The sequence below is a fragment of the Magnolia sinica genome, chromosome 17, assembly GCF_029962835.1.
Source record: "Magnolia sinica isolate HGM2019 chromosome 17, MsV1, whole genome shotgun sequence".
Taxonomy (NCBI): Eukaryota; Viridiplantae; Streptophyta; class Magnoliopsida; order Magnoliales; family Magnoliaceae; genus Magnolia; species Magnolia sinica.
Genome location: NC_080589.1, coordinates 58,729,374 through 58,743,292, shown reverse-complemented (window position 1 = coordinate 58,743,292; position 13,919 = coordinate 58,729,374). Strand labels below are relative to the sequence as shown.

At 38.0% G+C, this 13,919-nt stretch overlaps 1 protein-coding gene across 1 annotated transcript; it reads right to left on the bottom strand.

The window, feature by feature from the left end:
- Positions 1 to 10,658: 10,658 nt before the first annotated feature.
- On the bottom strand, positions 10,659 to 13,104 carry LOC131230545 (receptor-like protein EIX1). Its single transcript, XM_058226452.1, has 2 exons — positions 12,995 to 13,104; positions 10,659 to 12,828 (listed from the first exon to the last, which is right to left on the bottom strand). Exons 1-2 carry the CDS (start codon positions 13,102 to 13,104, stop codon positions 10,758 to 10,760), a joined length of 2,181 nt encoding a protein of 726 aa, XP_058082435.1. The 3' UTR covers positions 10,659 to 10,757.
- Between the last annotated feature and the right edge of the window lie 815 nt (positions 13,105 to 13,919).

Genomic DNA, 13,919 nt, shown 5'->3' with positions numbered 1-13,919 from the left:
CTCATCACGTTTATCCCTGCATCACCATGATCAGCAACATGGATCTCCATCTTTGGACGATCAACAAACGAACAGATCTGCGTCTCCCAAATTCCTTCTTCATTTTCTGAAAATTCCTTTTCTTCTTTATTTTCTGTAATTTGATCATCAGCAGATCATTGATATTCAGATGAAGCTTATGTTTAGATCAGATCATGGCCAGATCACAACTTGTGCTACAATCAGAACATTGATCAGTTTGGATGAAGAAATTACATTTAGATATGCTCAAATCTGAGTTCCATTGCTGGCTTTTTTCAAAAACTCCATTGCCAGTCTGATCTCTGCATCACTATAGATCTGATTCTAATTCTAATCTCCGTTAATTCTAATATGGTTTTAATCTGATTATAGTCTAGATTAATCTCAGATAATTAAGAAACCATGCACGATTGGCTGCAAGACCGTCCATCAACTAGGCCGTGTCCAGAGCTTCAGGATCTACGTCCCTCATGCAGCACTCTCATGATCATCATCATCGCAGCATCTTCTTCAACACCATCTCAATGTCTCTCTAATGGCGGCGGAACCCATCTCCTTAGCAGACCATGACTCTGTCATTAGCATTGAAAGCAGTTGCATGTGATGATGCTAGGATATCAACAACCTTCAAATCTGCATGGACCATATCTTGCTTCATCCTTCGTCGTATCTGTAGACCCGCAATTGCCTATGAGGTAACAACTCATCTAAGATCCCACTTTCATCATTCCTCGTGAGAACCATCTGGAATAAGTTACGTGTGATCAGTATAGATCCACATGGTGCATTTAAAAATTTAAAGAAGATTTCTTGGTAACATCAGTGGAAACTTATTGGCGAGCAATCATGGAGGAAAGGAACGGTTACAAGACAGGTGGGAAAAAAATAGAAGAGGCTATGTGGTGGTGAAGTAACCGTCAAAATTTAGTCTCATACCAACCCAGTGAAACTTTATCTTTAATTATCCTTTCAATTACCAGTCAATTTAGATTACATAGTGTAATACTTTATCTTTCTTGCCAAGCAAATTACAGTTCTTAGTGTAATTAGTTACTTTGAGCCTGGTGTTTACCTTCCATAGTGTAATCGGTAGCATTAACCAAGTAGCTGATAATTTTAGCCATAATTTGAGTATACGCTCGCACGCTAGATTCATATATATTCATTAGGAAAAGTTTTCGGCAGCTATTATCCACAGCTGACTATAATAATCTCTTTATCATCTAACTTTATCTGTACTGAAAAGTCTTTTTGTATAGAAGGCAACGGTAACCTATCATCAAGAGGATGAACCCATCCTCTAAATATCGACTAATCTTGTTCCAATGCCAAAATAGACCACCAACAGAAGTCATCCACGTTACATGAAGCAACCCTCTCTCTTACACACTCTCTTACACAGGTAGATGTCTTCCGTTATGTTTGTGATTCACACACGCTTGACTATGACTATTTCTCTTACCTCGTGAATGGTGTGGACTCATTTGATGACCCACGGTCCATTTCATCAATCCTCAACCCTCAGATAACAGTCTAGATAACCGTGAATCTAATGTTTAGAAAAACATCCATTTGATAGCCTAGACCATGGCCCATCCGCCATCCAGATTTAGGCCCATCAAACCTTAAGTGGCCCATTGGATGTCGGCCCATTTCACAGTCCAGATCTAGACCAGCACGCTGTCCAGATCTAAGCTTCCATTCACGGTCAGATCTGGGTTCCATTTATACCCATTTATGGCCCCGATCATGGGCTGTTTTCTGCCCAATGTGAAGCCCTTTTCATGGCCCGTCACATGTCTAGCATTAAACCTATATCATGGGCCATATTACGACCAGCAACCAGCCCATTTTATGGCCTAGCTTATGATTGGTGCTTGGCCTACCTAGCTGACTTATGGACCATTTCACATTTCACATTGTCAGTTTATAGCCCACGGCCCATTCCCATAGCCCAAAGTCCATTTCATGGCTAGCACACTATCTACACATTCATAGCCTACTCAAATAGCCTATGGCCTATTTCTTGGGCTCAGAGCCCACCATCGGCCCACAGCCCACTTCATTATTCCAAGTCCCATTTCTTTGCACAAAGCCTATTACATGGTTCAAGGCCCATGTGATTGGCCCGTTTCCTTTTCATTTGCCCCTCGGCCCACCTATTTATATTTAGGCCCATTTGTTGGCCCTCGGCCTGTTTCATTAGCCCTCAACCTATTTTATTGCCTTTCGGTCCATTTGTTGGCCCTCAGCCTGTTTCATCGGCCCTCAACCTATTTTATTGCCTTTCAACCCATATATTAGCCCATAGCCCATTTGATTAGTCCATGGCTTATTCGATTGACTCATGGACTTGTACATAGCTAAATAGTTCATATGCAGCTAAGTAGCTCACACATAGCTAATAAGTTCTTACAGAGCCAAGTAACTATGCTTATTTAAAACTCTATTTCATTACTTAAGTAGATCTTTAATCAATGTTATAATTGTTTACTAGACTTTTATACATTATATTTGATCAACTCTATTATCATACTTGATCATATATTACGCATCAATGCCAACTCATATGCATCACAATACATTCTATACGCACTGTGATGTTGTTTACTTGATCATGGTACTATTTCATAAAACCCTCAAAGCCAGACGCTAAGAAGACTATTTATTTTATCTCACTATAAGGAGGCCACATAGCTCAAGTTTATGATTTTAATGTTGATTTGTGAAAAACTGTACTTGTACTCTAGATTATCTTTATTATAGTGGAAGCTCATAGATACATAGTGAAGTAAACAAACCACCAAACCATGTAATTATACCTTTTGGATTGTTGTTTGACTCTCTCCTTTATGGGTCTTACAACCCTTATTAGTTGAGTCCTCTCGCCTATAGCTCAAGGACCTTGATACAGTCTCATTGGCTCATTGTGCATCTAGAGTATCTCAACTCCTTGTAATTGGTATGTTATTTTAGTTATTTATTAATGTTAAACACCTTGCACTCTTTTATTTATATGGCTCATACCTCAATTTATGTTTTACCTTAGAATCAAGAGTTACTCTCCTGTAATGTAATTAAGGACTTGTGGTATATCACGGCCTAGAGTGTAACAAGAACTTAGATAACAACTTTTTGACTTTATGATCTTATCTCTTTCATGGATGTGACAATGTGATGAGAATGTCTTATTAATGTTTTATGAATGGAAATAAAAGTGATTCCCAATCTATATATTTATATTTAATCTAAAATCATATCAATAATGGGATCTTGATGTACCTGTTTGATTATTTTTTACCCAAGCCTTATACATTCTGAATGTCTTGAAAACAAATCATTTGTTATGTATTAGGTACACAAATCCATTGCGAGAATAATCATCTATAAATGTGGTGAAGTACTCATAACCCCTTCTTCCTTTAACACTGAATGGTCCACATGCATCCATGTAAATTAATTGGAGGACTTGATTGAATCTTTCAATATTCCTCTTGGGAAAGGGTATCCATATTATCTTTCCTCGCAAATAGGCTTCATAGGTAGGTAGATGTTTCAATTTGACACTAAAAATACTCATATCATTCACTATAACTTTAAAAGTCTATCCTCATTAGGATAACATGGGTGAAGATGGTACTGAAAGGTGAATTTATTCTTCTTTCTTGTTATCTTCTTAGAGTTGATAATGTGAATGCTCTAAGTGGTTAAGTTGGTTGTGGTGCAGGAAATAAGGTATAAGCTTTCTCTGAGCACACTAGAAGTTATTAATCTTTTTTCCATAGTGAATCTTGACATTTTTTCATGGAGAAGTGAAGTGAGACTTATGCTACAGAATGTGCACTTTGAGTTAGATGATGATAGAACAAACAATTCTCGATCAAGGTAATTTATAGTTCATTTAGAAAGCTTATTGAATTATTTTTCTAAAAAGCCTAACATCACTTAGATCCAAGGTGTAAAGTGGGAGATTTGGTCTGTTTACTAAAGTTGCATGCGGCGTAAGTTATACTGTTAGAAATTTTAAAACCATTTTTGAAAAGTCAAATGGTGTCCAAATAAGATGAATCCAGTCCCATTTGAAAAGCTCATCAAATTATCTTTCAAATAAGCCCAAGATCGCCTAGATATGACCTATAAAGTGAGAGAGAATCATTTTTGTGAAATTACATGGTACGGAAAATGAAAGCAAACGTGATAGTGCAACAAAAAGCGAACACGAAGGTGTATCGAAAGTTAATGCAATAGTGTAACAAAATAGAACATGATAGTGTAACAAAGGCGACTATAATATTGTAATAAAAATGAATACGACGGTCAAGTTTTCAACATTATGCGATCCCACCAAAATGATCATCACTTCCTTATTATAGGTCGGATCGAGGTGATCTTGGGTTCCTTGGAAAGATAATTCGATGAGCTTCAAATGAGATAATAATAATCTCATTTGAAAACCTTTTGGCCTTTCAATAATGGACCCAAAGTCCATGATGATGTTTGTATTCATTTTCAACATTTCTACAAAGGGGTCTAACTCCCTCGTTAGATGTCAAATTGAAACGATATTGAGCTCGTTAAAAAGGAAATTCGACAATATTCAAATGAGACTAGAATCATTTCATTTGGACGTCATTTGAACTTTTAAATCAGGGCTTAAAATCTAGCTAATGAATTTTATTTTATTTTAAAAGAAGAATAACTTAATTTTAAAAAAGTTAAAATTTTGCATTTTTTTGCTATGTTTCTTCCCCCAAAAGTTTAAAATCCCTTCTTCTGAGCTTGGAGTTTTAGTTAAAGAAAATAGTCAGAAAGCACAAAAAATTACCTGAGAATAGTTGAGAAGCATGAAAGATCGCTAGATTGTAGGGGTATTATTAGAAGAGTTAATTGAAAAGTAATAATAAAAGAATATACATGTGTAAAAAAGAAGGTCCAAGGCCCTTTACATATACAATGATAATGGTAGAATAGTTTTGTCTTAAGAAATTTGAAAAAGGTGTAAGAGGTGCAATAAAATAAAAATGTAAAAAAAGTGGCTATTTTAGTGCATGCATATATATATATATATATATATTCATGCCATTCATCCATTTTTCATATAATTTTAGGGTACGAGCCAAAGAATCAGGCAGATCCAAGGCTCAAGTGGACCATAAGACATGAAGTAGCGATGATAATGGCACCCATTATTGCAACCTTTGTTAGGGTCTACTGCGATGTTTATTTTCTATTTAACTTGTTCATAAGGTCACGATGGATCTAGATAGAGAGAAAAAAAGCAAGTGTTAGCTACTTCTATTAAAACACTTTTAGTGGTGGGTGTTCAATTTTTATTGTGTGGTCTACTTGAGCGATGGGTCTGCCTCGTTTTTGGGCTCACACCCTAAAATGATATGCCATTTTGAATTATTGGTGCGCCATAACTACATGTTGCTCCTCAACCAAAGCAAAAGTTGACATAAAGTTTTTTACCACCAGACCTACTACTATGAGCAATAGTGACCGTCATCTGTCCTACCCATCAAAGTTGATCTTGATGGATAGCCAGATGGATAGGAAGGGAGATCAACAGATAAAATTAAGCCGGCATGACAATTTAGACTATCAATGAGTTAACTTCTTTTTGTTATACCCTGTTTCTATCATGTGTGGTCGAGCGGCTGAGATATTCAAAATTTAGGTATAGCACATGGTCGAGGGGAGAGAGGAACACGACTAAGATTTCAGATGTGGCAGGCGATCGAGAGGAGAGGGAAATGTGGTGGAGAATTCTGATGTGGCATGCAATTGAGAGGAGAGAGAAATGTGGTGGAGAATCTCGATGCAGCATGCGGTCGAGAGGAGAAAGAAAAATGGTCGAGCGATTCAAGATAAAAAAAAAGTGATAAAAAATAACAAAGATTGGCCGATGAATGAGGAACAGTCATAAAAGGAAAACGTAACAAGAGAAAGATTTAGACAAGAGAATGATATAAAAAATAGCTTTTCGACTATTGTAACCGTTGCAGTAATTGAATGAGATGGAAGAACAAGCTGTGACAGAACTCTATTAAACAATAGATAAATCCAACTAAAAAACAATCGACCAATCTAACAACAAGCAAGCAAATATATCAAATTATCTTTTATCTCAGCTTATCCTATGAGTAGCGGTAATTCTTAACTGTAATCTCTAGTTGTAATCCAAATATACGCTCATATGCTCAATTTGTTCTCTATCCAATATCATGTTGTTCTTTCAAGAGACTTATTCTTACAGTTGCTCTTAGTGATTGATTATGAGTGTTTGATTTCGTTTGATTGCACTGGTATTTTGAAAGTCCTTTCTTATAGAAGACACAAAGCAACCCATCTTCGGTGGAAAAACCCCGCCTTTCGATTTTCTCTTAATCGTTATAAAAGTCTACAAGTGGCTTAGTAAGTGACCGATCTTCTCAGAATTTGGCCATATACGTTCATATTGGACATATCTGCTTAATTCGATGTATGCGGCTGAAGTTGATCAGTTTGCATCAATCCGCTTTATTGATTCTGGTACGCCCACGTATACCACATGGGACAAAAAGCAAATTGAGTGTTTAACATTTTTGACATACCCGGTGAGACTACGAACTATTTGGTTGTCATAAAAATTCATTGTGCACCAACCATGCAACAATTTAATGAGCTTTCAATGTAATTTACACGCCCGGTGGGATTAATTGTACACCAGTCGTACAATAATTTTGACGAGCATTCAACATTTTGGCATGCCCAGTGGGACTATAAACTATTTGGTTACTATAAAAATTCATTATGCATCGACCGTGTAATAATTTTATAGAGTGTCCAAAATTTTTGGCACACTTAGTTGGACTACAAACTACTTGGTTGTCATAAAATTCATTGTTCACCGGCCTTGCGACAATTTTGGCAAGTGCCAACATTTTTTGTACACCCGATGGGAGTACAAACTACTTGGTTGTCATAAAATTCTTTGTGCACCGTCCGTGTAACAATTTTGGCAAGTGCAAAAACTTTTGGCATGCTCGATGGGACTCAGATTACATGTATACTTATCGGTGCATTATTCTTGTGAAATCATGAGCCGGAGATAGGTTCATCTAATACTTGAGCAGTTAAGTTTGCTACTAAATCTAGTACTCTTTCCACTAAACTTGGATAGGGCATCCTCATCTCAAGTTGATCATCTTGAGATTTTGTTGATCAGAATGTTCGATATGTAGTATATCGCTGAGCAGTCATGAATTCAGGCCATACAATCACCAATTTAAGTTCAAACTCTTAGGAGTTGGATGGATAATATTGCCGAAAGTATGAACTGGATGATGGTCATGTTTGTCGAAAGAATACCTACGGTACCTCAACAACATGTTAATATTGGTTATGTTCGAAATCTGGCGCTAGTACTGCCAACACTGCAGGTACCTCTTTCATAAAGGAATATGCTTCCTCCAATACAGAAATTATGGAATATTTTGCCACCAACTAAGTTTAAATGACCAGAATGGGAGGTCAAGAATGTTATTCCTGAAAGAGGAAACCAGGATACACCTGGTGGGCAACTTTTCCTCGTGAATCTACCGTATCATGGAAAACAGAACTAGGTAGGTCCTAAACCACCACCAGTGGATGAACCACACCATCTAAATCATGACCGAAGCATGTAATTAGTTTAGGAAGTAGCAGGCTAAGTCCTTAGCCGTACTACTACCTTAGTCATGTTAGTGTACTAATTTGTGCACCTTGTTTGTCAATCACGTGCATCTATGTGTCATGGAGTTAGTTGAGCCATTGTAAGCTAAAGACTAAAAACACATAAAGACTAGAGCATCAATGAAGTGAAGAACATGTAAATGAGGTATCTTAATGACCCTAACATTGACTGAAAATAACCTTTAAACCTCTAGATAATCATAGCCTTATAGGTAAACCTTTGATTTATCATCTTTTAGCCTTAAGAGCCCTAATTGAACATGCTTAGAGAGGCGATAGAAGTCTCGAGTTACTGTTAAACTAAACTGTCCAAAAACAATAAATTCATTAGTGATCAATCTTCGATTTATCTCGATCAATCGGTCTTGAGCGATCGAACAAGGGCCAAATCGACTAGCAACAAATTTTCTAAATGTTGGATTTATGACGATCGATCGATACATTGCTTGATCGATTGATGCATCCTCCAATCGATCGAATGAGAGTTTGATCGATCCAAGGCTTGGATTGATCAATCGAACCGCCCATTTTCTGCTCATTTTTTAATTGTTGAAATTTGGTTATTTTATAATGGGTATACAAACTTTAGGCATTTTGATGGATTTTTGGTGCAATAAAAGCCTAGATAATTCCATATTCATATTCCTTATCTTAAGCCTCTAGACTAATGCATTCCAAGTTATCTTCCTTGAGATTAACATTCTAATGAGGATTCAAACTTCCACCTTAAAGATGTCTTTGAACTCCACATTTTTTAGAGATTAGACCCAACCTCTATTGTTATATTATTTTTTAACTCCTCTAAAAGACCTATCTAGGTGAATCCCCTAGTATTACAACATTCCATTAGTTGTGGGAGATTTTACCAACCTCTCATGTCTTGGTCACCTCATTGACACACCATATGCAAGGCAAATGACTGTAAGAGCTAAAGCATTGGCAAGCATCGGCATCAACAATCGGGAGAGCAATTGTAGAGCGGATTTAACCACGGGAGAGGTTTGAAGAAGCAACTTAAGCACAATGCATTAAATGGGCTCAATTCGACAAGTAATTGACAATTAGTGAGTCCATGCTCTTTTTCCTTGTGTAGGATTAAAGGTAAGAATTTGTAACCCAAACTCGATATGTTATTTTGTAGGACACAGGCTCTTGTGTAGGGTTGAATTCATCAGACATGAGTGTGTATGTGTTAGTCTCTGTGGGAGTATTCGGCGAGAGGAAACTTAGGTCCTTGGAATAGGACCAATGTTGTTGGTTAATCAATAGAAAATTAACTAAAGTCTCTTATAAGAGTCTTCGGTGAGAGTGTACGCTAGAGAGGTTCTTGTGTAGGGCTGTAAATGTTAGAGGTGAACCTAATTTAAAATCTCTGATAGTGAAATCCGATACACTCAAGGAGAGTACGTCATCCCGGAGTGGAGTAGGAAAATCGAACTACTATACATGTTTGTGTTTGAGATTATCATTTAAGCACTTTTTTATAATTATGCTTATGTGATTGTTTAGTTGAATTATAGGTATGCATGATTAGATGAATGCTAGGATTTAAATAGTTAGCATATCCCACACACACATGTACGATCCTCTATTGGCTTGGAAGCCTTAGAGTTAATTGCTTTATTTAACTTTAATTGAAAATTATTTTAAGTAATTATGTGTATAACCATTCATTCCATAGATCTGCCACACTTCCACGCATATAACCCGTGGACCTGCAATGTGCAATTTCAAAATAAAGCATATCAAATTATCGAGTGGACCATACTATAAGAAATAGTGGTGATTGAGCATTAATAGGCCATAAAAGTTTTGGATCAAGATAATATTTATTTCTTCCCTTCATCCCGACTTATGTGACCTTATCAACAGATTGGATGGAAAATAAAGACTATGGAAACATTAAGGTTTCTTTTAAGAAGTTTTTAATGGTAGGATGTTCCATAACCACTGTTGCCTATTGTATGGTCCACTTGATTATTGGATATGATTCATTTTTGAGATATTGCCCTAAAATGGTACGAAGAAATGGATGGATGGTGTGGATACAAAATATATACATCAGGGTAGGCCCCATGGTAAGGGTCACATCATATTGGGTGAGGATGGGTCTCACCTAATCTGCTCTCCTTCCCTCCTGCCGATGGAATTGTGTCCTATACCCTCACCCCCGGCAACCTAGGTAGGGCCCACCATGATGTTTGTGAGAAATCCTCCTCATCCATTTGTTTTTCAAGCTCATTTAAGGAAATGAGATGGATCCAAGACTCAAATGGGCCCACATTCATTCCCTAGTTTTCCCTCTCATATGGCCCACTTGAGTCTTGGATCCAGATCATTTTTGGTTGCATGTACTAAAATGAGCTTTAAAAATAGATGGATGGCGTGGATTTCTCACAAATATCAGGGTGGCCCCGCTTAGGTTGAGTAACTTTATGTAAAGAAATCCGCATCCCCTCTTGCACTCATGGTTGACTGGCATAGTGCTCCAGGCAGGTCAGTTTCATCTCTTTAAAAATTTATAAGGTATTTAGAGTCATAAAAGAATATTTTAGAAAGACTTTCTTTTGGAGGCGTCTGAGGTCATTTTGGTCAAAGTGTCCCCCTTACCCAATGGACCGCCACCCAAAAGCCTTCCAATATATTTGATTGCTCACATGATGGTTGGATCAACTTGATTTTTGCACCATCCAATTTTCATGGTGGGTCACCTTATTAAAATAGTGGGATGCAATATACGGACCAAAATGTCTCCATTCCATCCATCCATTCTACAGCTTTTGTGAAACTGTTGTCTATTAATACGACTGATTTGGATTTCTATGCATAGTAGTCGGAAATGTCGTAGTCGGTTGTACGGAACAAGGCCTCTTGCTGGACATTGCACCATTTTATTAGATGAAAATAACATTATTATTTTATTTATGAAAGTAATGCATCAAACGAGTCTTATGGAAATTACAGTATTTCAGAAAATCAAACTGAAAACATCAGAAACAAACATTCTACATCAAACATGCTCACAAATCTTCACCGTAGATGAAAATAACATTATTTCCACTGTAGATAGGAGTCTTTCTTTCCACTGTAGATAGGAATCTTTCTTTCATGTCGTCCATGAATCGATAATAGGCAATCCTACAAGGCTTCTTGAAAACTAAAACGCCACAGAATCCCCAAAACCCAACCACAAATCCCAGTTCTATGCTTGTACAAAGCAATATCAATTCACGAGCATCGGCACTTTCTTCTCTTTCTTCTTCTCTGTCTTTGCTACCAACCTTTGGAGACTCATCGCCGCATCGCTTTGAAAGCGGAACACCACAGAGATCATGATTGCCAATGAATGATGAGTTGGTAAAGGTTGAAAACTGTCGTTCCAATGGAATAGGCCCTGACAAGTTGTTGTATGACAGATCCAACGCAATTAGGAAAGTTAAATTAGTCATGCTTGGAGGAATCACACCAGAAAGCTGATTTCTTGACAGATCCAGGGATTCTAGTACCTGCAATCTGCTGATACTCCCAGGTATCATTCCCGTTAAATGATTTCCCGATAAATTCAAGAAGACCAATCCAAAAAGACCAGTAAGTTCTTGAGGAATCTCACCAGATAGATTGTTGTTTGAAAGATCCAAGCTGATTACCTCTCCATAGCTGTCCAAATAAATCATTGGTACCACGACTGAGGTTCTGTTTTTCTTTGTTATCTTCGCAATAGTGCCAGAGAGGTCATACAAAACGGGCATGACCTCTCTCTGTAAAACAGCCATGGTACTCAGGTTGCTGAAACTACTGGGAATGGTTCCTGATAGATTATTCTGTGCGAGATCCAACAACTGAAGAGCACTCAGAAGTGATAACTGTGGGGGAATGTTTCCATAAAACATGTTCGACCGAAGCATTAGAAACCTCAAAGAAGTTAGGCTTTCTCCAATCCAAACAGGTATGTTTCCAGTGAATTGATTGCCACTAAGATCAAGTGAAACCAAACTGGTGCAATTCTTCAAAGATGAAGGAACTTCTCCAGAAAGGTTATTGTTACTCAAGTGCAATGACTTGAGAAAAAGTAAAGAACCCATTGAGTCAGGAATTTCACCGGATAGATTATTGTTTCCTAAATCCATTACCATTATTACCATAGAATCATGCCAACAGCCAGGGATTCGTGATGATAACTGATTTTGTGACAGATCAAGAACTACTAAATATTTCATTTTACACACAGAGAGAGGGATTCCACCTTCGATTTGATTCTGAGAAAGAGACAGGAAATTCAATTCAGGCATCCTATCATCAATATTTTCTGGAAGATTTCCATTAAACATGTTATTACTGAGATCAAGAAAAAGAAGACTGCTCAAATTAAACAACCAAGCAGGCATCTTTGATTCGATGGAGTTTGAAGAAAGATCGAGAACAGAAAGACGAGTGAAATTAACATGTGGAAGGGAAGCAGGAACGTTGGGAAGTTGGCAATGGGCTAACCGTAACTCTTCCAACAAAGGAAGAGTATTGGTTACTTGTAGCCAATCAGTTGCCATACTAAGGTTCACTCGTCCCATGTCAAGGAATCGCAGGGAAGAAAGAAGCGAGAGCCATTGAAGATTGTTGGCATCCAATTTCTGACGAAGAAAATAATCTGAAGACACACCAAAGTCGTTATTGAGATCAAGAAAATGCAAGCTCGACAAATTACCAAGCTGATGAGGGATTGCTCCACCAAAACCTGACTTTGAGAGGTTAAGATATTTCAGTTTCTTGAACGAACCTATCCAGTCTGGTATGCGAATCCCGTTGAAATTGCTCTTGCTCAGGTCTAGGTAGTTCAAATGCCTCAACTCAAGCAAACAAGGAAGTATCTCACCGCCCAAAGACCTCCTGTTGTAATCGTCGATGTTGAATGGACGCGGGTTTCCGAGGTCGAGCTTGACAACATGCCCTGTTCTGTTGTTGCAGACGACTCCTCTCCATCTGCTACAATCATGGCCCACCCATGAAGATAGCAAGTTGGAGGGATCTGTAAGACCTTCTTTGAACTTTAGAAGGGCTTGCCTCTCTCTTTCTATGCAAACTGCTCTCGAATCTCCACTGCAAGAACAGAATTGGATGGTTTCAGTGCATAGAAACCAAAGCAAAAGAATGAAAAGATGAACTGATCTATCCATTACTATCTCCAATGGAAGCTTTTCTCACAGCAAACTACTATTTAAAGGTGAATTTTAGAAACAACGAGGAAGCAACATGTGGGTCCGACCTAGGAGGGATCGTTATATGATTGACGAATCGTGGTTTTAAGACCCAGTAACTGAGCCGAGTCACTCCTGTTTTCAGTACTGTCGTGTGGTGCAGAACCAGATCGGACATGGAGCCTGGAAACGGATTGGCTACTCTCCCAGCCACCGGCCAATGGCTGGTGGTCGGTGCTCTGTGGGCCTCACCATGCCTTCCATCTATTTTTCTAGAGACCAAAAATGAGGTATATCCCAATCTCATATAGGCCGCATTACAGGAAACAGTGTTGAATGAACGTCGACCATTAAAAACTTTTTGGAGCCATAAAAGTTTTCTATGAGCCTAATTTTTGTTTTGTTTTGTTTTTTATTTTTGGTTTTTTCCCTTCATCTGGATCTGTATGACCTAATCAACAGATTAGATGTAAAATAAACATTACAGTGGGCCTCGGGAGGATTTTAATGGTGGATATCCTATCACCATTGTTTTCTTGTGGTGTGATCCACCTGAGATTTATATCCTCTCATTTTTTGGGATCAATCCTTAAAATGATCTCTAAAAATGGATGAACGGAATGGATGAAACACATACATCATGGTGGGGCCCACATAACACCGATAACCAGCCACAGGCGGTGGTAGGGGGAGTAGCACTGTTTCTGATGGAGCCCTGGTGGAACTAGACAAGTCATCTCGGACTCATACCTCTCTCTTTAGACTTGAATAGCATACAACACCTGTTTGAACCGTACTGCATATTTGACCACTCTGTTCATCAGGTGATAACACTTGTTTGAAGCCGACATAGGGAAGAGCATGAAGGGATAAAGAGAAATATCATTGTTTTCCTCAAATGACTAAGATCTTTAACCGACAAGGCGCAATGGCTCTCGAATCCAAAAGAGTAAAGAAAATTCAAATATCTTTATTGAAATCTCTTTCCCAAAC